General features: G+C 53.9%; 1 protein-coding gene across 5 annotated transcripts in view; it reads right to left on the bottom strand.

The window, feature by feature from the left end:
• Nucleotides 1–6,461: 6,461 nt before the first annotated feature.
• Nucleotides 6,462–20,651, bottom strand: part of PTPRU (protein tyrosine phosphatase receptor type U) — a 73,234-nt gene continuing 59,044 nt past the window's right edge. For 3 of the 5 annotated variants that reach the window (XM_054802554.1, XM_054802555.1, XM_054802556.1), the window contains 4 exons: nt 15,671–15,796; nt 13,247–13,404; nt 12,061–12,196; nt 6,463–9,449 (listed from right to left, as the gene is read on the bottom strand). In XM_054802554.1, coding sequence (XP_054658529.1) covers nt 9,387–9,449; nt 12,061–12,196; nt 13,247–13,404; nt 15,671–15,796 — 483 coding nt within the window. In that variant the 3' untranslated portion in view covers nt 6,463–9,386. Of the gene's footprint in view, nt 9,450–12,060; nt 12,197–13,246; nt 13,405–15,670; nt 15,797–20,651 lie in introns of all 5 variants that reach the window. The other 2 variants (XM_054802553.1, XM_054802557.1) reach the window with 1 other exon arrangement.

The following is a 20,651-nucleotide window of genomic DNA, read 5'->3' as shown; positions in this document are numbered from 1 at the left end:
GAGAGGAAGAGAAAGATCAGCACGAACAGCAGCTGAGCAGCGGGGGGACGGCAGCGGGGGGCCAGTGGGAAGGTGGGGACGTGGGCTCGGCTGGCCGAGGGTGTTTTTCTGCACCTCCAGTGCCAGAAACGTGCCTGAGCCACCCCGACACTCAGCTGAAATCCCACTGCTGCCAGCAAAACCCCTGGAAAGTCACCTACGTGTGCGATTGCCGTGGGCACCGCTCCTTTGGGCTGCACCGGTTTTGCAGCGGCAGCCCCTAGGCTCCCAGCAGACCACTTCCCTGAGTCCCAGGGATGGTTTCATCCTGCTGCTGACCTGGCTACAGCCCCCGTGCATCCCTGCAGGGATGCTTCAGGCCCTCATTTTCCAAAGTCCTCGGTAATTTCGGGTGCATTCATCTCTGACTGCCCCCAAGAGAGGCCCAAAGTTCAGACACGGCTGAGTGCCTCCTCTTTAGAAATCTGGCAGCTTTACCAACCAGCTGAGCCCTTTTTAATGGGCAGCCACAGCATCCCAAGCGCCCTGAGCAAGTCCTGCTTTGCTAAGCACTGGGCTGTCCTTGGCCAAGAGCTCTGTCAGAGCAGTGGAGGGCAGGAGGACAGCAGGATCATTGTCCCCAGGGTGACAGTGAGCGATGGGAGATGTTCTCCCCGGTACAGGGGACTGCCCTGAGCCTTCCCCAGCGATGCCGCACACAGGGGAGCAGCCCACCAACTCCAGCTCAGACAACATCATCCCAGTTTTAGGAAGGGAGAGGTGAAGTGCTTGGAGATCTTGTCCTGAAAATCCCCAAAGAGCCACCGACAAAATCAAGCAGCCAACCCAGATCCCCTCCGCTCTTGCCTTACCCGAGGGGACACCCTCCAGCCCACCAGCAAACGGGCAATTTTTCAATCTATTGGCACCACCAACGCAGTCTCTTTGGGACTGAAAGTCCTTCCATGAACTTCTTCACCTGTTGGGAGTGGATAGAAATATGTCACTTGGCCATTGACCCCAAAGTGCAGAGGGTCTGGCACACGGAGACATGGATCCATGGATCCAACACATGGAGACACGGGTCCAGCCATCATTAATCTGGAAGGGCAGATTGAGCACCCATCGTTGGCCATCGGAGATTTCCTATTGACTCAAAGTGCTTCAAGCTGCTCAGGGAGGAGAGGATCAATTATCTGCTGCCATTAATCTACAGGGACATCCAAGACCACAGATAAATCACAGATAAAAGCTGTTCTGCCTCTTCCAGTGGGAACACCTTCCCTGTCCTGTAAACCTCAAACACACAACGCTAAAAGGAAAGTTAAATGATTAATTTGTTTTTCAAAACCACGTCCTGAGAAAAATAACAAATTTTCTAGCCAGAGGAAAATTCTTTTGGCAGACCGAGCCCCCGTAAGCTGTTTGGGAGTTCATATTAGTTGACTGACTGTGCTTACACATCTGTGATTAGACACTTACTGTACAGATTTTTTTTGTTAGCCTCCCTATTTGAAATTCTCCCCAAACTTCCCGAGCAGGATTTTCTTGTCCAACCATTGGTATTTTATATCCACGCTGAAATACTGCTTTATAAATAGCAAGAGCTTTATCTTGACTCTAACCAGCAACCTCAACTTAAAGCTAAATGCATAATTTACTGCAAATTAAACTTAATGGGACTGGAATAATTATGTTGACTTTTGGAAGTACTTAAGGATAAATACATGATTAGATATTTTGCACACCGTGAGGAAATATTTATTTCGAAATACAAATTCTTCCCATTGAGCCTTTTGATGGAACATTTAGAGGTGACACTATCAGCATATAGATTACAGTACCATTAAGGCTACTTAAATAAATTACCCTGCTGCATTCGCAGCACTGGAGAGATGGGAAGTCTCCAGCAAAGCGCAGTGTCTGTGCCACAGGTTCGCTGCACGGACATGGGGAGCTTGGCACTGCCCTGGAGCAGGCTCTTCAGCCTCCGCTCCCCGTGCCCATCGTGGAAGAAGTGCCATGGGCATCCCTGCAGAGCCAGGCTGTCCACAGGAACAAGGTCGTCCTGCAAGGTAAGCCCAAATAGAGACCCTCCAAGCACTTCTTTTCAAAATATGAACCAAGCAACATTGTACTAACTCATATTTTCTCCCGAAGGGATTTGTTTTATATAGAATTGCTCAATTTTAGAGCTGGTTTTCTTTCTTTTCTCCTGCAAGTCAAAAATTTAGGGAAACTTCAGCAGGAGGAGAATTTGCAGAATCCTTATCAGCAGTTCATTCTATAAAACCAATCGTGACCACAACTCCTGCTTTTTACTTGTGTTTTAAGCTCTGGCTGCTCTTAGCCGCCCAAGAGGTGATCGAAGCATTTCTAGCAAAGCACTTTTCCAACGGGAAATCCCCGCTCGCAGCTCTGCGGGTTAAGGCAGCCCCGTGTTAACAGCCAGAACATCAGGTGGGGGGAAACACGGAGGCAAAGTGTCTCACCCTCCTCTTCCTCCTCAAGCTCCCACAGCCGCTGCTTGGCAAAGACAGAAATCCCCAGCCGGGACCAGGCTGCTGCCAGCGTCGCTCCCTGCTCCCACGGGACATCAGGCACCACCCTGGGCTTAAAACAGAAATGATGGGGTGTGGGGGCTCTTTTTTCTTTTAATAACGCTAGCAGGAGGAACCTTTCCTTTTCCTTCTCCTGGGCGGCTCCCCATTGCAGCAAGAGAGCGATAGTACCCCAAACTGGCCTGTCTGGGGCTTTCCTGGGTCTCCGGATCATGCTCCGGATGGACCCGGGAGCTCCCCATCTCCCCACGCACCCACAGGGCCAAGGGCTGAGAATAGCCAGGCTGTAACGCTAGTGAAACCTGGTGGTACCTGCACAGGACGGGCTGAGTTACGGAGCTGAAACATGGTACGTGTTGGATTGGGGGGGGTGCAGCACCCTGGCTCGCCCGTCTGGACCGCTCCAGCTCCCAGTTTTGGAGTTGAGCTCTGCTGGTGGGAGCACAGAAGTAAGAAGTAAACTGGGGTTAAAACTTTTTACACATGGGCCCTATGTCAGCACGAGCCAATGTGTATCCCGAGGAGCACCCCAAAACTCCGCATGCAGAGGGCATCTCCCATCGCTCATCCCAAGGGCCACATTTTGGTGCCATTGAGACCAACCACTCATGACCAGTCCAGGCTGTTGGGCTCATTTGCAAAGCAAGGATGGACAGCCGGGACAGGAGCGTGATAGGCTTGTCCCCATTCTGGTCCCATTGGATGAGCTTGGGAAGTGTTGATGCTCGGCAGGGTCTCTGGGCGCTGGGGATCAGAGAGGGGATGGAGATGATCTGCCCAACCTGAGCCACAGACAGCACTTAGCCTTGCAGATACATCACAGGTGATAAATGGGCCACTGTAACTAATTGAATTTGGGTTTTGCTTTAATGAATTAATTTGCCAAGGTTAATCTGGAAGGTTTTAACACACGCCTTCCCCAGCCCTGCTTTTGCCCTCACCCTTGACTCAAGACAACTTTTAAATTGCCACATAAAAAGGAACAAGCCAAAACCTGAGAGGGTGAACTGCCACGAGCTGCTGAGAGGGGCAGAAGTGGGGAGCCCCAGGTAGGACCCCCACACCAGGAAAGGACCCTCTTTGCCTGAAGCACTGGAGGAGAAGAGCGAAAAGGAAACCCTTGCTGTGCCCATGATTCCTTTGGCTACCTCGGTCATGTCCCTCGATAACCGGGTGGCTCCACCCACTGAGATGGGTGGATGAGATCTGGGCACCCTCCTGACAACACTCCCCATGTCCTAAAAATGTGCCTGGGTTGAAGGCTCTCCAGGGGCTCCACCTGCAGACCCTCACGAGCCAAAGACTCTCAAGTTCATTTTTCCTGCAACCCCCACCACCAGTGGCTGAGCAGCCCCGAGGACAGGAGTGCTGGTGCAAGGAACAACCTCCCTGCACACCCCGTTACTTGCTGACCCAGAGAGGAGGAAGGAGGGGAATGTGGATTGCTCCTGCCCCAGAAAGATCAGCACCTTTCTCCATCCCACGGCTTCATCGGGCATCATGTGCTCCAGATGGGTCTTTGCACAGCAGTAGCTGCTGTGGGAAACGGCCATATCCAGTGACATGGCATGGGGACCACCAGCGGGCATTTGTACAGGACAGGATGGCCATGACGGGGTTGCCGAGGACAGAGTGGAGCATCCCCTGGGAACACCAACCCCTCCAGGCAGGAGGACGCGGGTCAATGGGGACAGAGGTCCCACCTCTGCAGCTACTGCTGGACACCAGCCAGGGGCCAGAGCCGGGCTCCCCCAGCACATCCAGCACTCTCTGTCAGCCTGGATTAGGGAACAAGCCCGTGAACGGAACAAGAATATCAAGGTCACCTCCAACAATACCATGACACTGGCTTGGGGAAATTATTACCACCTCTACCAGGGCACGTGTGCTGCAGATAACAGCACAAAGGAGGCATTGAGTTGGGGAATGATTCCCAAGGGCCAAAAGTTGGGCATTGGACAGCACGTTTGGATTAGTCACTGAAATGTGAGGCGCTCCTTTTAAACGCCTCTCATCTGTCCATGCCTGGCAGAGAGCGGCAGCGAGACCCTGGTGCCTGCGGCCATGCCAAGGCACTCCGGGCTCTGCAGAGCGGGGAAGGAGGAGTTTCGCCCCGTCTCGTCTCCATCCCTGGGCTACCCCCCAACACATCACTCACCGGGACACGCTGATGAACCAGAGGTGCGACAGGAGGGACATCTCCAAGGGACATCTCCATGGGATGGGGACCCAGACTCCTGGTCCTGCCCCGTCTCCGCAGGACGATGCCGTTACCTGTTGGTGCTCCTGGGCTCTCCATGCCTCTTTGAGATGTTGCAGGGATGAAGCAAGGAATGAAAGTGATGCCACCCACTTCACCGAGCTCCTGGAATCTGAGAGAGCCACCAAACCCGGCCACCATCACCCTTGTCCCCGCAGAAATAGCTCCTCCTTTTACCTTAATGGGGCATAGCAGAGAAGGGGTAATTCATCGTTCTTGGTGGGAGCGGGGTCCCAGGGAGCAGCTGCTCTTTCTCTCTTCATTACGGACCAGCTGATGGAATGATGGCCTTCATAAAACCCCGAGGAAAGGTTTTTTCATCATTAGCAGCCGGTGACAGCAAGTGCCCAACGAGCTGTGGCTGAAATACAGCTTGGGAAGAGCGAGGCTCCAGCTCTGGCAAGGAGGGGACTACAGGGAAGAGGGTGACCAGGCACTGAAGTAATCAAAAGCAGCTCTGGATGGACGAGCCACCAAGCTGGTGGCCAGCCCAGCGGTGCCTTGGGACCGGGCTGTTGGCTGCAGGGGAGCCAGGGAAGCCAGACGCCCGGAGTCGCACAGCAATAACCTTGCAGGTTATCTTTTGCTTTAGTTTTTAGAGATGCAAATTTATCTGATGCTTTCCAGTTTGGTTTGGTGTCAGGGTTGGTTTTGTTGCAGTCACTGCCACGGATAGCGAGTGGGAAGGGAAAGGAGCAGGCAGCAGTGGGACGCTGCCGATGGCCAGGGGGGTACAGCTCCCCCAGCAGCCCCAACCCCCCCACACCAGGGAGCAGAGCGCTGGAGGCTGCAGGGGCCAGCCCAGCTCGTACCCCCCATCACCCAGGGCACTGCCGCTGCTCGGGGCCACCCTGTCCCTCCTTGGGGACAACGAGCTCACCCCCAGGGACACCCCTTCCAAGGGCTGACCCCACAGCCCAGAGCTGACGTGCACACCCAGAGCCCTTCCCAAGTGCCATTCTTGATGTTAATTTGCATTATCCCCCCCTTTTTATTATTTATTGGTAAAATGTAATTACCGCATCCTTCACGAACCTTAATTAAAGATGAAAAACAGTCCTGACAAGTCAATTAGATTTTTTTTTTCCTTGGTCTCCATTAAATTAAGACTCAAGTGTTACTGGAAGTGTTTAATATCACAACACATTTAACTGAAGGCTGCTTTGTAATAAATAAATCACTGAAGACAAAGCAGGAGCTTTCTTTTCCTGAAGGCTTTTCTTACAATAGGATTTCATTTTCCAGCTGGGAAATGCACTGAAAGAGTTTCTTCTTCCTCCATGACGCCTTTTCCAGCAATGGAAAACTTCTTTTCAGAAGCATCGCGGGAAGCTGTGGACACCCAACAGGTTGGCTGGCAGGTCTCGCCCGGTCCGAGATCTCGCTGCGCTGTTATTAGGAGGAATCCCACAGCAAAGCTCTGCAACCCCATCTCCTCTGCATGGCAACGGGCAAACACGGCTCCTCTGTGCCACGAAGGTTTTGCAGTCCTGGAATTTGGCCCTGGAAATGTACTCCCCCCAAAATACCCTTGAAAAGCAAGATATGGCCCACACAGAGGTCTTTTCTACAAGCTGCCTGGTTGGTACGTGCATGTGGGCTCCCTACATCACAGCGAAAGAAATCCAGAGGCCATCGCAAATTTGGAACATTTATTTATGCAACTGATTTTCTTAAAAGGAAAGAAAGCCAAAAATAATAATAATAATAATAATAAAAAAACAGTTAACAACAGCTGGATGTGCGTGGTACAATCCACATCAGACACGGCCCTCCTTCGCCATCCCTCCCTCGGTCCCCCCTCTGCGGTGGAACGGCCTCGTGGTACCAGTCCCTTCGGCAGCAGCTCTCGGATGCTGCCAGCTTTCGGGGTCACTTTTTCTGCATATAGACCAATCGTTCCAATTTGGTGTTTTTCTCAGGTTTTAATTTTTTTTTTGTTTTGTTTTGTTTTTATTAAAAAGAAAAAAAGCACCACTCCAATCTGTAATACCAATAAACATTATCCATCTTAAGAACAGTATTTATATTTTTATATATATATTTCTATATATATATTTCTATGTACAGGATGTCCTTGCCTCATGTCATATGGGCATCTCAGTAGGAGTTGGAGATCAGTTGGTTTTTATAGCACTTTGATTTCAAAGTCTGCCCTTCACAAGGGATGCCCTAAAAACCCAGAGACAACCAGCAAGGAGATATCAAAAAAAAAAAAAAAAAAATCTTGCTTTTAAATCATATGTACAACTCCTCCAGTCTCTGTTGTCTCATTAGGACTAAGTAGGGTTTCAATTTTCCTTTTTTTTTTCTTTTCTTTCTGGCAACGCTTTACCTGCGATTCACTGCGGGATGCTCCCTCCCTCTGGACCGGAGGGAGACGCAGATGGTCCAGGCTCCCGGCGTGGGATGAAGGAGCAGCAGCATCCCTCCAGCCCCCGGGGCTGAACGGTGCCACCAACATCCCAGTCCTGGGAATTTCAAAGGTTCAGCTCAGCTGTTTTCATACAAACCCAAAAAATTTCTGCACCCTGGGACCTCTCTGCACCCACCACCCTGCGGGTACCCCGGGACAGTGTGGACGCATCTACAAAGAGATGGGGATTGGGAAAAGGACACTAATTTATTCCAAGGCAAGCCTTGCGATGCGAGCGCTGGCGTAACCAGACCGTTCTGCAGGCTCTGGTGGGGTCAACAGACTGTTTGGGGATGAGACAGCGTGGGCACATGGCAGGGTTAGACAGCAGGGGCAGAAACAGAGGGGAATAACGTTCTGTAGCCCTTGGAATAAGTTATTGTCAGGCCATGTGAATTATTTGGCAAGCACATGGGAAAGCCGAGTGTCTGGGCAAAACCCGCCGATGCTGCTGAAATGCCCATCACCACCTCCAGGAGTCTGCAAGGCTGCAGGTGGGACATCCTCCAAGGTGCAGAAAGGACACTCTTGGTGCTCTCCTCCAACCTTGGAAGGTGGATGGAACTACCTCCTGGGTTTGCTCACCCTGGGGTGCAGCTGGTTTGGCTCTGCAGCCTTTGTGCTGCAGATCTGTCCAACCAAACCGCATCTTCCAAAGCTTTGAGCCATGGTGTGGATCTGAATGCAAGTCCCGGGGAGATGGGTCCCCAGCCTCCGGGCAGGGAAGCTTCCCCTGCCCTGGAGAGATGGGGCTGAAGATGGGGGGGGATGAAGGATGGGGGGAGCATGAAGGACGGGGTTGCCCACATGCATCCTCCAGTGTATGGAGGACAGTTTCTCATCTGTTCTGCTTCATCCCCCCCAAACAATGACTGTGAAGGGTTCTGCCTGGCCGTCAAGACAGAAGCAACCTCCCCTCAGTTCCTCAAGTCTCTAAGGCAGATCCCAGACCTGCGTCCCTCTGGTTGCACCTTCTTGAGGTCATTTGCGAGGGAGAGAAAACCCTGACCACAGCTTGATCACAACAGCTCTCCCCTGTAAGCAGACACCTCTGTAATTATTATAATATCAGACAGAAAAAGTGCCATCTCACACCCGACCAGAGCAGACGAAGCCAATAAAGTACCAGGTACCTTCAATCACCGTCCCCATACGCTCGTTCCCGGGTGGCACTGGGGGTGCAGGGACCTCCCCGTGCCCAGCCCCAAAGCACTGCCACGGCCCAGGGCTTCAGCATGGCTCACCCCACGCCGACGCCATCACCAAAACTGACCATCCCGCTTCGCCACCCCCAGCAAAAGCCAAGCGATTCGCAAGGGAAGGGTTAAAAATGGACCCGTGGGCTGGTGCCTTCGGGTCAGCCCAGGAGGAATTAATTGCTACGGATGGAGAAATGGTGCAGAGACGCAGGGGAACCGTCACTTGAAAAGCTTTGCAAATGCGCCAGGAGGGGTCTGGGTCGGTCCCTGCAGAGGGACATCATGTGCCCAGCGCTGTCCACGTCCCGCCACCGTCCCACCTCCCCGCTCTGACCAGGGCTGGATACACCAAGGGTCGCAACTCACAGAACTGAAAAAAGCGAAGATCAAACTCATGGTGCGAACGGGCAGAAACTCCAGAGCTCCTCTCAGGGTCTTCGCTCGGGCTCAGAGCACATCCCCACCAAGGGCGAAAGCCGCCGGCAGCCGTCTGGGCTCCTCGGAAGAGCAGCTTCGACTCCACGCACAATTAAAAAGCAACATCTCTTCTCCAAATATCCATCCTTCCCTGCTAGGAAACGGCCTCAGCTCCTTCCATCCTCCTCCCCTCCCCGGCCTCCACTCCAGCTGCTTTAGAGATGCCTGGGCAGCACCGCGGGGCCACATCCTGCGCACACCAACCCCACGACCGTGACTCAGAGTGATGCAGGGACGGGACGAGTGGTGGCATGCGACCCACGGCCGCTCAGATGTGCTCAGGGCGGGAAGAAAAGATGGAGAGCGGAGGATGAAGATGGGGAGCAGCCAACACGTCCTCACATCCTTTCGTTTTTCTTGATCTGATGGGTTTTCTCCTTGGGTCCTTTGCCGTTTCCCTCCTCACCTTCAGCACTAACACAACGTCCAAGCGCGACACGCGCGGTTGGCACGACCCCTGCGCAAGCCCTTGCCGCCGCTCTCCTGGCGAGGTGCTATCTGGTCTCCAGGGACTCCAGATATTCCAGTGCTATGTCGTAGCAGAAATGATACTGCTCCTGTTCGGAGACAGAAAAGAGAGTGTTACGATCCCGAGCAAACGATTTCCCAAAGCTCTCTATTCTCAAGGCAAAATAAGTTTCCCTAAGGAAAAGGCTGTGAGGGGCTCTACGGGACAAACACGTCACCCCTGGCAGGGGCTGTGTCCCTCTCCTGTCCCCTGTGACAGCCCCGCTGAAGCGACAGCCAGGAAAAACTCCGCTGTCAGCAAACAACACCCATCGCTGGGGAAGGGGATGAGCCACCCCTCGGATCCAAACGCACCGCACACACCGAATTTCCTGCGTTGTGGGGACACGCGGCACCTTTGCCTGCCCCAAAGGATGGACAAGGACTGTGACGTCCCCTTACTGTGAAAATACAGTTTATTCACTACACCAGGGTACAAACCAGGCAGCACCAGTGCGGGGCTCCACGGATCAGTCTCACCCATGTCCGACCCCCCCCAGCACTGCAGTGATTGACATGTGTCAATCAGATGGTGGCGGAGCCATGGGAACAATAGGGACTGGGGTCAGAGGTGTCTGAAATAAAATCCCAGGCATGAAATCAAAGAGAGTTTGTATTTTTGAGTTCAGCAGAGGCTGCAAATGGGGAGTGTGCCCAGGCAAGCATCCACAGTCTGGCTGCGGGATTACCAGAGACACCCTGCTCCAGCTGCCAGGACCGTTCCTCGTCACAAATTCTCCTGCTGCGGATAAAACATAAGCCATTTTCCATCCCTGGCAGGGATTTGGTCTGGGCGTTTGCTTTGTGTGGGGGGCGAGGTGCAAAGGGACATCCCAGGAGCTTTCCCTTCCAAAAATCCAAATTTTCCAAGGGAAATGCCAAACAAATGAGCATTTTGGTGCTCGAGTCAAAGTCTGATCCGCCTGCGACGGCAGACCAGAGCCAAGGGGTGCGGGTGGGAAAGGTCCTCTCCGGCCTCGCTCTCCCATCCTTTCCCTTTCCCAAGACAACTACAGATGCCGTCGGCATCCTCCCACCCTTGGCTCCCCCCTAGCTGGCTCCCCAGATGCAAAACGGAAAGCCCAGCATGGCTGGCTCCTGGTTTTATAGCAAAAACCACTGAAATTGGGCTTGCGAAGGCAGTCTCGTCCATCCTCGTTCTCCTTTACGTGACCTGTTCTTGCACTCTCCTGTCCTCATACAACTCGCGCAGATAACTACGGGCAGCTCAGACCTCGGAAGCGCCCGTCTCCGTGAGATGTTGCTCCTTCAAGCATCCAACAAGCAAAACCAGCCAAAGCGGGGGGGGGGGGAAACAACCAAAAATCAGTTTTCCGATGGTGCCGTGAGCACTGGGACATCGTGGGAGCATCCTGGGTGTGACAGCAGGGAGGGAAAGTGGAGAGCTCATCTCCTGAAATCCTCATCGGCAGCTCGAGCACCGGCATGAAAATCCCGTTATCCCCACGTGGGTGGGCGGCTGCTCGGGGACCCCAGGTGGGAGCGGGCAGCAGGGGAGAAGGGCTTCAAAGCGAGGAGGCTGCGACAGCTTAGATTAAAAGCACATAATGCTTTTTGGATTAAGAAAAGGGATTGTTTCCATTTATCATCATAAAAATAAACCCCACAGGCAAACAGAGGGGGAAGATGCACAAGCAGTGGGAAACTGCTACGCGCTGGCTGCTCTCCACCGGGCTGCGGCTCTTTACACCAGGCGAGGATCTGGCCTCCCAGTGACTCCAGTAGATTGGGATTCCCAGAATAGACGGTTCAGGTTCATTTGAGGCTGGAGGATGCTCGTGTCCTGATGCGAAATGTTGCCTTTTTTTAATACCTTTGCAATTTAGCCCAATGGGTCTGGTGGCTTCATGCTTGTCGCATCATCTTTCCATTATCTGCATCCCTCCCTCTGCTCCCCGTCCCCTCCCTCACCTCCTCCTCCACTTTAATTCCTAATGCAAATCACATCCCCTCCTCAAAACCATTTCATTTTCCAACTTGGGGATTTTATAATCCGAACAGGGTAAACATTTCCAGCTGACTTGCTTTTAAAACATTACTAGACACCTGGACTCCTCCACCACGGGGATGGACACACGCCTCCTCCCTCCCCTGTCCCGTTATCCACGGGCTGAAATCGGGCACGGGCTTTTCACCCTGACCCACTGCCACCTCCAGCCTCCCCATCATGAACCGTGGCTCCATCGCTGCCCCCCAACAGCTCGTCCACCAATTAATTCTTTGACATTTCCAACAGGAATTTTTTGACTCCACCTGGGAGTTGCTCCCGGCACCGCGAACCCTCCGAAGAGCTGCAATTACACCCTGTGAGTTAATGCGAACCTGCCTTATTACTCCTGGGAAGGATTTCCAACAAGTCCAACGCCGACGCCAAGGACACGTCAGCACGGCAAGATGAAGGCAAGCCCGAGGCTCCTTTCAAGAGCTGCCTCGCCTCCCTGTCCGCCCCAGCCCACAGCACGGTGCTGGCACGCTCACCAAGACATGCTCTGCATGAGGATGCCCATAACGCTCATCAGGATTTGGGATGGGAAAGGAGGATTTTTGGGAGGTGAACATCCCCCGGCACCTCTCCTCCCTGCCGGAGGGATGAGTGGGAACCAGCAGCCGCGGTGGATGCCGGCGGTGTCTGCTGCTTACCAAGGTCTCCACCATATTTGGTTTATAGTTGCGGAGGGTCTTTGCAGCATAGAAAACATCTGCCATGTTGTGACACTTGATCATCTCCAGGATCATGGTGGAGGCACAGAAGGTGCCGCTCCGGCCACCTCCATTCCTGGTGGGAGAAACACACGTGTCGGAGGTGAGAAGATGGCATCAGAGCATCTTCCTGCATCTTTTAATTCCCCCCTTTCTCTATCCATCCCTGCAGCCCAGGAGATGTCCCAGAGCAGGGGCTCATACCACAGAGTTCCCCCCAAACTGGGGGACCTGAACCACATCCATGTGGTGGCAGGAGCTGTGAACCTGCCCTCCAGTCCTCACAAAAACCGTAACACAGCATGAAAACACCGTTTTGGACCATCAAGGCAGGATCTTGGACATCTGGGCTGTTTCCAGCCCTACCATGGACAGATTCCTCACATGACCTTGGGGAAGCCACTGTGTTCCCCAGTGTGACCCTGGGCTGATGAACTTTTGGGCAGTGCTGGCTAGAGGAACCGTCCCACGTTTCACCTTGCACACAGCTCCCTCCATCCTGGGCCAAAACCATCCCACTCCACCGTGTCCGATCCCTGGCAGCAAAGGGGACCGGGGAGAGGAAGAGAGAACATGATGTCAGTGTTTCATAAAGCATGTTCTCAAATTATCCTTCGGCTAATGAAGACAGACAAGGCTGTAATTAATTTTTGATTAAAGGCTCGCCTGCTGTCTCTACCAATCTATGAACGTGCTAGGTCCCATCCAAGGAGACGTGCACGGGTGTTTGTGTGAGCTGGGAGAAGGGGGATGGAGAGCACGTCCACCTCGATGAGAAGCAGGCAGTGGGAGATGCACAGCTCCTGTTGCATCCCTTTGGAACCCGTTACATGCACGGCACATGGCAACAGGGCTGGGACCTCTGCCGAGCCCCGCTGCAAGGCAGGAGACCGGCGTGAAGGGCAGGGTTGCTGCTAGCGGGTGTCACTCCCACTGAGCATCCATCTCATGGAGGAGATTTGACATGGTGACCACAAAGTGCTCACCCAAAACTCATGTTGTGGGAGAGAGAGCACTATCTAGGGACAAAGGGCTTTTTAGAGGATTTCCAGGCAGAACCACGGACATGTGAGCTGGTGGCATCTCCCCCCACGCCAGAGCCCGCTCCTCTCCAGCTGACACTCACAGGCAGTGCACCACGGTCCTGCCATCGCCGCTCTCCTTCTGCCACCTCTCCACTTGGGCCAGGAGGTGCAGGAAGGACTTCTTGGAGTCCGGGGTGTCTCGGTATGCCGACCACCGCAGGTACTGAAAATGCCGGACCATCAGGTGTCCCTCCTGCAACTAGAAAAGCAAAACCTCATCAGCTTGAACCCACGCGTTGCCCTCATTTGCCTCCGCTGGAGGTTGGATGGAGAGCAAGAGGGGTTTGTCACACATTAATAGTAGCGGAAGAGAGGAAAACCCTTTCCTGGTGCTTTAAGATGGATAGTTCAGCCCTCTCCTCTGCAGCTCACACTGGTTCCACCACCTCATCCCACCCAGGAGAAGATCCGCTGACATGGTTTATCCTAACTCACAGCGTCTCAGGCTGTGTACCTCACAAATCCTGTTACCAGACCCCTGAGCCTCCCCAAGGCTTCTCCATCGCGTCTCTGTCTTGCACACAGAAGATCCCAGGGCACGTGTTTTGTTGTGTTCACCTTAAACCGGGAGGCTGATGAGAAGCTGCCGCCCATGGAGGCAGGGAGCGGTGGAAGAGCCTGAAGACCCCGGTAATCTGGTTAGTTTTACATCCACAAAGCCAAAGGAGGCCAGGCTTTAGCCAGGCGGCGTGGGGCTCTTGCTCAGAAGTACTCGGGGTATCAGGAGTACCCGATGGGATGAAACCATGGGTCAACGCACTCCAGCCACATCTCGGGGTTCGGCAGCACACATGTGGGGAGCGCATGTCGGAGGAGAAAGTGGAATCAGATGCAGATGGGGGATCCCCAGCTCTGGAGGGCTCCGTCCACCCAGTTTCAGATGCCTGGTGTGTGGACGAGCACCAGACCTCTCCCAACCAGCGGGACCCCATTCCTGTGGCTCTGCAGGGACCCCCAGCCTGTGGGGTGGGTGCTGGGAGCATCTGGTGCCCACTCCAACCAGCACGCTCCAAACACGCTGGGGCTTTCCTGAACCTTTTCGGGAGCTCCGATGCAGGTCAGCGATGTGGCTGGGGTGGGCTGACCTTCCTGGGCTGGAGCTTCTGCTTCCAGCTGGAAGCCAGGAAGGCAGATGGGGAAGACGAAACAAATGAGTGGAGTTAAAAACAGGAGAAAACTCCTCTGACAGCCTGGGAAGAAAAGCTCTGGGATCTGTTTTGAAGCTCAGGTGAAAGCTCTGGCTGGCTCTGCAGGACTTGTGACACCCCCCAACGCCCGGCTCCCCTCCGGCCAGCAAGGCTTGGCAAGAAGCTCCTTGCATTTGCCAGCTCCTCCGGCGACCTGCTCCCTGGGGAAATCTCTTCTTCGATCCAAAGATTTCAATCACGCTGCATTTTGATTTAGCAGGGGGTATACTGTACTGCCCGAGAGCGAAGCGCGTTGGGTGAAGGATTTCGTGCTGACACCCAGGAAATGCCAGATGCTCCCACGGGGAGCATGAACCAAAACCCTCTTTGTGTTAAGAGTCCAGATAATCAGGATTTATCTCCTCCAACCCCAGCTCCACGCTGAAGCACCCCTCCCAGCCAGGCTGTCAGCCAAGCCGCACGCTCCCTTCCAAGCTCCCCAATTCCCATCTGCCGATGACTTCCACTGGGGCATTGGCCTCAGCCTCTTGGCCACCCTCAGGAGATGCCACCTCTTCACGACCAGCTTTTGTAGTTAAATCGTACAGTTCTGCACCCACACGGGCTGCTCATCGCAGTCCCTGTCCCTTCCCAATTTCACTGCGTTTCTCTTCATTTAAAGGCAAGGTGAACCAGCCAAGTGTCAATGCAACAAGAACTACAGGTGAAATCTTGGGTGGATCTTCTCACCCTGCAGGCAAAAAGGGCTCTGCTGGTGCCAGGGGAGCCGCTGTGCCCATGCGGGGAGTTTCCATCCTGTGATACATGCGTGGCAGAGCAGAGATGGACCTCCAGGCAGGATGAGAAAGGTCTTCCTACAGAGTTATCTAAAGTCTTGCAAGGAGCTATGAACTCCAGAAAGGTTGGATGGAGCCAACGGCAATTTTACAGGCTCCTCTCTGCCAGGAGGAGAGCTGGGGCTGCATCCTCTGGAGGAGCTGGATTAGGCTGAAGAAGACACCAGCACTAGAGCACCATTCAGTTAATTTATATGGAGAATTACCTGGCCGGGCAATGCCAAGCTCTAGGACTAAATGGCCTCACTAGATACATCATCCTTCTGCTCTTCAAAGGAAGTCCTCACTCATATAAAGAAGCTCTTGGTGATACCCCAGTCCTTCCCCAAAGCAGCGGCTAACAAAATCAATCCTCCCCTGAGCTCACCCAACCCAGACCTCTGACTGGGAGATGCCTGGGGTGCATGCAGGCACACACACGTGTGAACGCCCCCCCGCCAACCACCCTTCACTGGCATGGAACTAGAGGAGAAACCCTCACCCGTGTGATGTTCTGGACTCGGAAAAGACGGGACACAACGTCCTCATCCGCCGCTCTGGAAACATATTCCACCTCCATCGGACCGTACTGCTGGAGCCCCGGCTCAGGCCAGTACTGCAAACAGGGCTGTGAAGAGAAGAAGTACAGCTCACCACGACTGAGGACGTGCACTGGGGCACAGGGAACGGCATTATGCATCACAGGCAGCGTCAAGTGGCATGGAGAGGGGCTGCTGGCACAGGGGGTGGCCCCAAGATGGGATGCTGGACCCATGATGTCGCTACTCTCACAGGACCCATGGTGCATTGCTGGATGGAGGATCCCTCAGCTTGTTGAGGGACCAAAGCTGAAAGGTCAGGTCCGCCCCCCCCCCCGGCATCCATATAGCCCACTCCCCACTACAGAAACACAACAGTTGATGCTCCTGGCGATGGACTTCGCTGGTCCAGGAGGATGCAGGATGGTCCCAGCCTTGGCAAGCACGGGCCCGATCCTGCACAGTGATGGAGCAGGGTTTGGTTGCTCCAGGTCTGCTGTCAAACCCCACTGGCTTCAGAAGCAGCTCTGCCATCAGTAGCAACAGCAACGTGGGACAACAGTCCCTCTGTCCCCATGGCCAGGACATCCCTCCACGCCAAAGCAGCCAGGAAAGGGCTGGGGAGCAACCCCTGCTCCCCACCACGTGTCCAGCACGGCACTGATGGGCAGCTCGGCCCAAGGGTCACGGATGTGAATGTTTTCACACCGCGACAGCTGGGAAACCAGCATCGACACAAAACATAGGGTGTTTGTCACCGCGCTTTAACAGGGCATTTAGCATTTCAGGCCATCTAACGGCTTGGGCCTAACTGCATGGCAAATGTGTTTGAGAAATAATTGGTTATTAATAGGGGCTATAAATCTCCAAGATCTCTACGCCTTCTAGACTCAGAGCTATAATTTGGATATTAAAACTTCCTTCAGCAAGACGTAGTTCAAGTGAGGGATATACCCTCTAAGTCACCTTTCAGAGCTGCCTGCTGTAAAGGGTGATTTATTACCTGTTGGTCCTAAACTGGTAAACATTTAAGATCCAGCTAAATATTGTAACACAGACATCCCCGAAGAATAGACGTCCAGAGAGAGAGGCAGGGCTGAATAATGAAGAAAAATTGCAGAGCGCCCATCGGACGGTGCCAGGGGACAACGGCTGCTGCAGGGGACGGAGACCTGGGGGAGGACGGCACGGGAGCGGGCAGCTCCTGCGAGGCTGAAGGGCAGTTCTGGACCACGGAATGAAAGAACAGGTTGAGAGAGAGAAATATAATCGGTTTCGCTGCCTCCTTCCCTGCCGTGGTCCACTGCGGCTGGGTTCAGCTGACGTTTGTGCTGCAGACAGACCTGGTCACAGCGAAGGGACAGTAATACGGTGGCACCGCTGCAGGAATGGGTTTTCGAAGGGGCACTTGGTCCCCGATCGGTATTTCCCCTGGCTGGACCTGCCCGCTGCTCAGGCAGCATAGCCGCTCTCCTCCCCAGCCCCGCTTGTGGGCAAAGCCCTTCCAGGCTCCAGGCTCCACCACCTCTCTGCACACAGAGGGAAGCCAGCCAGGTCCATCCCACCAGGAGGAAAGCCTGCTGCCAGCCCAGGGCTCGATGCAGCAATGTGCCGCGCCCCATCCTCGTGCCAGGACCAGAGAGCCTGCTCGCCCATGCCAGGGCCACCCTTGGGTGCTGGCTCTGCACCGACAGCCTCTGCTCTGGACTCGTAGAAAGGCAACAGCCACCATGAGAACTGACTTCTCACATTTCAGTTGAAAACACCCTTCATGGCTCTGCTCAGAGCGTCTGGTTCACAGTCTCATGAGCCACAGACCACAGCTAAAGCCTTTGTCATCATTCCTGTGGTTTTGCACGGTCACATTTGCACGACGGACTTCAGTAAAGCCAACGCACTTGGTGTGGTACTTGTATGAGCTACTGGGAAGAGAAGCGCCGATTCCTACAGGAGCCAAATCAAACCTTGACTGAACCCCCCCCCAGTGCTACAGAGAGGGTGCAGTTTAACAGATCAATAGAACATCACTGAGTTTCCAGCTTTTGGTTCACTATTAAAGGAAATTAAGTGTTCTCCAGCCACTCCTCTCCCAATTTATCCTTGTGCCCAGTCTTCAACCTGCTCCTTCCTCAAGAAGCTCCGGAAGATTGTCAGCAGCCATCACTTCCAGTCAATCTGGTGGGACAACGATGGAAACTGCGTCATGATCGCAGAAAAACCCTTCAGGAAGGAAGTGCTGGGGAGGAGGGGACTCCTGGAGATCTTTGAAACCGAGTCCATGAGAGGCTTTGTTCTCCAGCTTAACCTCCATGGATTCTGGAAGGGGATTCCCTCAGATCTGCCTCCATCGAGGAGCTGCGAGCTGCAGCAGCAGCAGGGTCTGACCTGGGCAAGGTACGTCGGTTCCTCTGCAAATGAGAGAACCCTTGGGACATTTGGTGGGGAGAGGTTCACGTTCAGATAAAATAAGCCTTTACAAGGCAGGAGATGGGGATGGGAGCAAATGGCCGGATTTTGTCTCATGGAACATTATCAGGAATTCTCGACGCAGGATTTCAGAGGAGCAGAAATGCTGATAAAATAGATTTTGGTCCTTTCTGCTTACTTTGAATCTCTGAAAGAGAAAGATAGTCCCATCGTATCGTGCCTTTTTGTGCTTGCTCTGTATCTGGCTGCACCAAAACTTTAAATCTTCTTGTGGCATCTGCTTCATGCTGACAAGATACATGTCAGCATCAGCATTATTCCCAACGTGTCCATTCCATGCTGAGGTGGCTGAAAATTAGCAGTACTTGGGTTTCTCCATCAGCTTTTAGGCTTTTGAAAACCATACACTTCTCTGCTCCCAAATACCGAAAACACAAGGGTGGGAAGTACTTAAGAAAACCCTATCTTAACATTTTATTCAGCCTAAACTTGAGGCTTAAAATGCCCCAGAGAGTCCTTTTTAATGCCCAGGTTTGTCTCTGCTGAAGCAAATGCTCTGTTATCAGATTTCTGTCTTTCTCCTTCTTGCACGGATGGCAACTAACTCCTCTGCTTTGCATTTTGGAGCTGCTCTTCTACTACAACCCCTTTTTCAAGAGAGATTACCCCAACCTCCGCAGGATGCACACGCAAAGTGCTGGTGAAAGAAAGAGAGCCCCAGCTGCATCCCCACCGGGCCCCCACATTGAAGGAAGACCCCCCTGAGAAGACGACGAGCTGACGCTCAGCCAGCGGTAGGAGCTGCGGAGGAGCAGAACGACACCCAGACACCTGGAACCCCCAGCTCTGCACCGACCGAGTCTTGAGGTGACACAACGGCCCAGACGGGCAGTGCTGGTCCGTCCCCACCAACATGGCACCGGGAGGGGACCAGGAGGCCGCTCCCGCTCCGACCACAGCTTCACTGCACTGTATCACACCTCCTGCCCCAAACAGGCCCTTCGTGTGGGACTCCCCACGCTGCCATCTGCGCAGACCGATGTAGCTGCGGTGCAGCCCCCCCGGGGCCGGCCTGCCTCCCCCCCGCCATGCCCCAGCGCTGGCCGTGGCCATACCGGCACCAGCTGCTGCCGGTCCCATGCCAGGGCCACCGCACGGCCAAGCTCAACCCACCGCCAGTGCCCAACCTGCACCTGCCGAACAAACGCCACACGGCGACGGGGCTGGGCTAGACACAGCAGAGACCTTGGGCAGCAAGTAAACGCCATCGAGGTAGAAATACATCAGTATAGACATACGTAGTGATACTTTGCCTGATGCCCCCAGTAATAAATCTTTTCACGTTCTTCTGTCCTGTCCCTACAGTCTCACGGTCACTGTCTTGACATGTGGGCCGGGGGGTTGCCGTCAGGGACGTGAAGGGTTTGGCTCCCAAAGGCCCCCGGCACTAGCGCTGCACCCACCAAACCCAGCAAAAGGCCAACCTGGGCTAATCCAGGGGCCACGCCAGCACTCAGGGCCACCCAACCCAACCCCTCGCAGCTCCTGGACACTCCATGCCCCTTCCTCCCCCAGCTCAGATTGGAGCGAGGGGCAGCAGGGCTGCAGGGAGCACGCTTGGGCTTCTCCTGCCCATCTGGCGCCATGTCTGGGGACAACCGCAGCGTTGGGCCAGCAAAGCCATAAATTGCTGGGGGATGACCCATCCCTGGAAGTCTCCAAGGCCAGGTTGGATGGGGCTTTGGGAAACCCGGGCTAGTGGAGGGTGTCTCCGCCCATGGGAGGGGGTTGGAAGTAGATGGGCTTTGAGGTCCCTTCCCACCCAAACCCTTCTGGGATTCCATAAATCTGTCCTACAGGAGTCACACATGGGACTTACCGGAGGAAGAACCTCTCCCATCAGCATTTCCTAAGGCTTCCTTTAGAGAAGAGGCTTTCACCAGAGCATTTAAACGAGATGCTACTTCATGATCCCTTTTCCTTGCCACCGAACAGGGAATTTCATGGTTTGGTGAGAGCAGACCTCTAACACCTGCTGTAGAGGATGCTCCACACTTCACAGCCGTTTATGCAAACAAAAAACCAAACCACCGTGCTCGTGAGAAATTCGATCACGAGTTCATGGGTTCACAGTAAACACGCAGCACTACACAGCACAGTCCGGTCACGGAAACTCCCCCTAAATTCGGTCCCGAGGTAGGATTGCCGAGTAGGTGATTCCACCTCCCAAGTCAAGCATCCGTACTCCAGACGAAGAGGACAGCAGCCAATTCAACCGGCACCGGGAAGCAGCAGACAAACGTATTTCATCTCATGCCTCGTCCCGATGACTTTAAAATGGGCATTGCTGAATCGGTGCCTTGGGTTATGGAAATCGGAGATCTTCAATAGCATCCGAGAGCTCTCCAGGTCTGCACGAAGGCATCGAAAAGCAGATCAAAGTAGGAACACGAGGTCGAGCAAGGTTCACGGACGGAAACATACCCCATGAAGTCACGAAGGATAAAAACGCTAATC

The sequence above is a fragment of the Grus americana genome, chromosome 23, assembly GCF_028858705.1.
Source record: "Grus americana isolate bGruAme1 chromosome 23, bGruAme1.mat, whole genome shotgun sequence".
Lineage (NCBI taxonomy): Eukaryota > Metazoa > Chordata > Aves > Gruiformes > Gruidae > Grus > Grus americana.
This window is presented reverse-complemented; position numbering and strand designations above follow the sequence as displayed.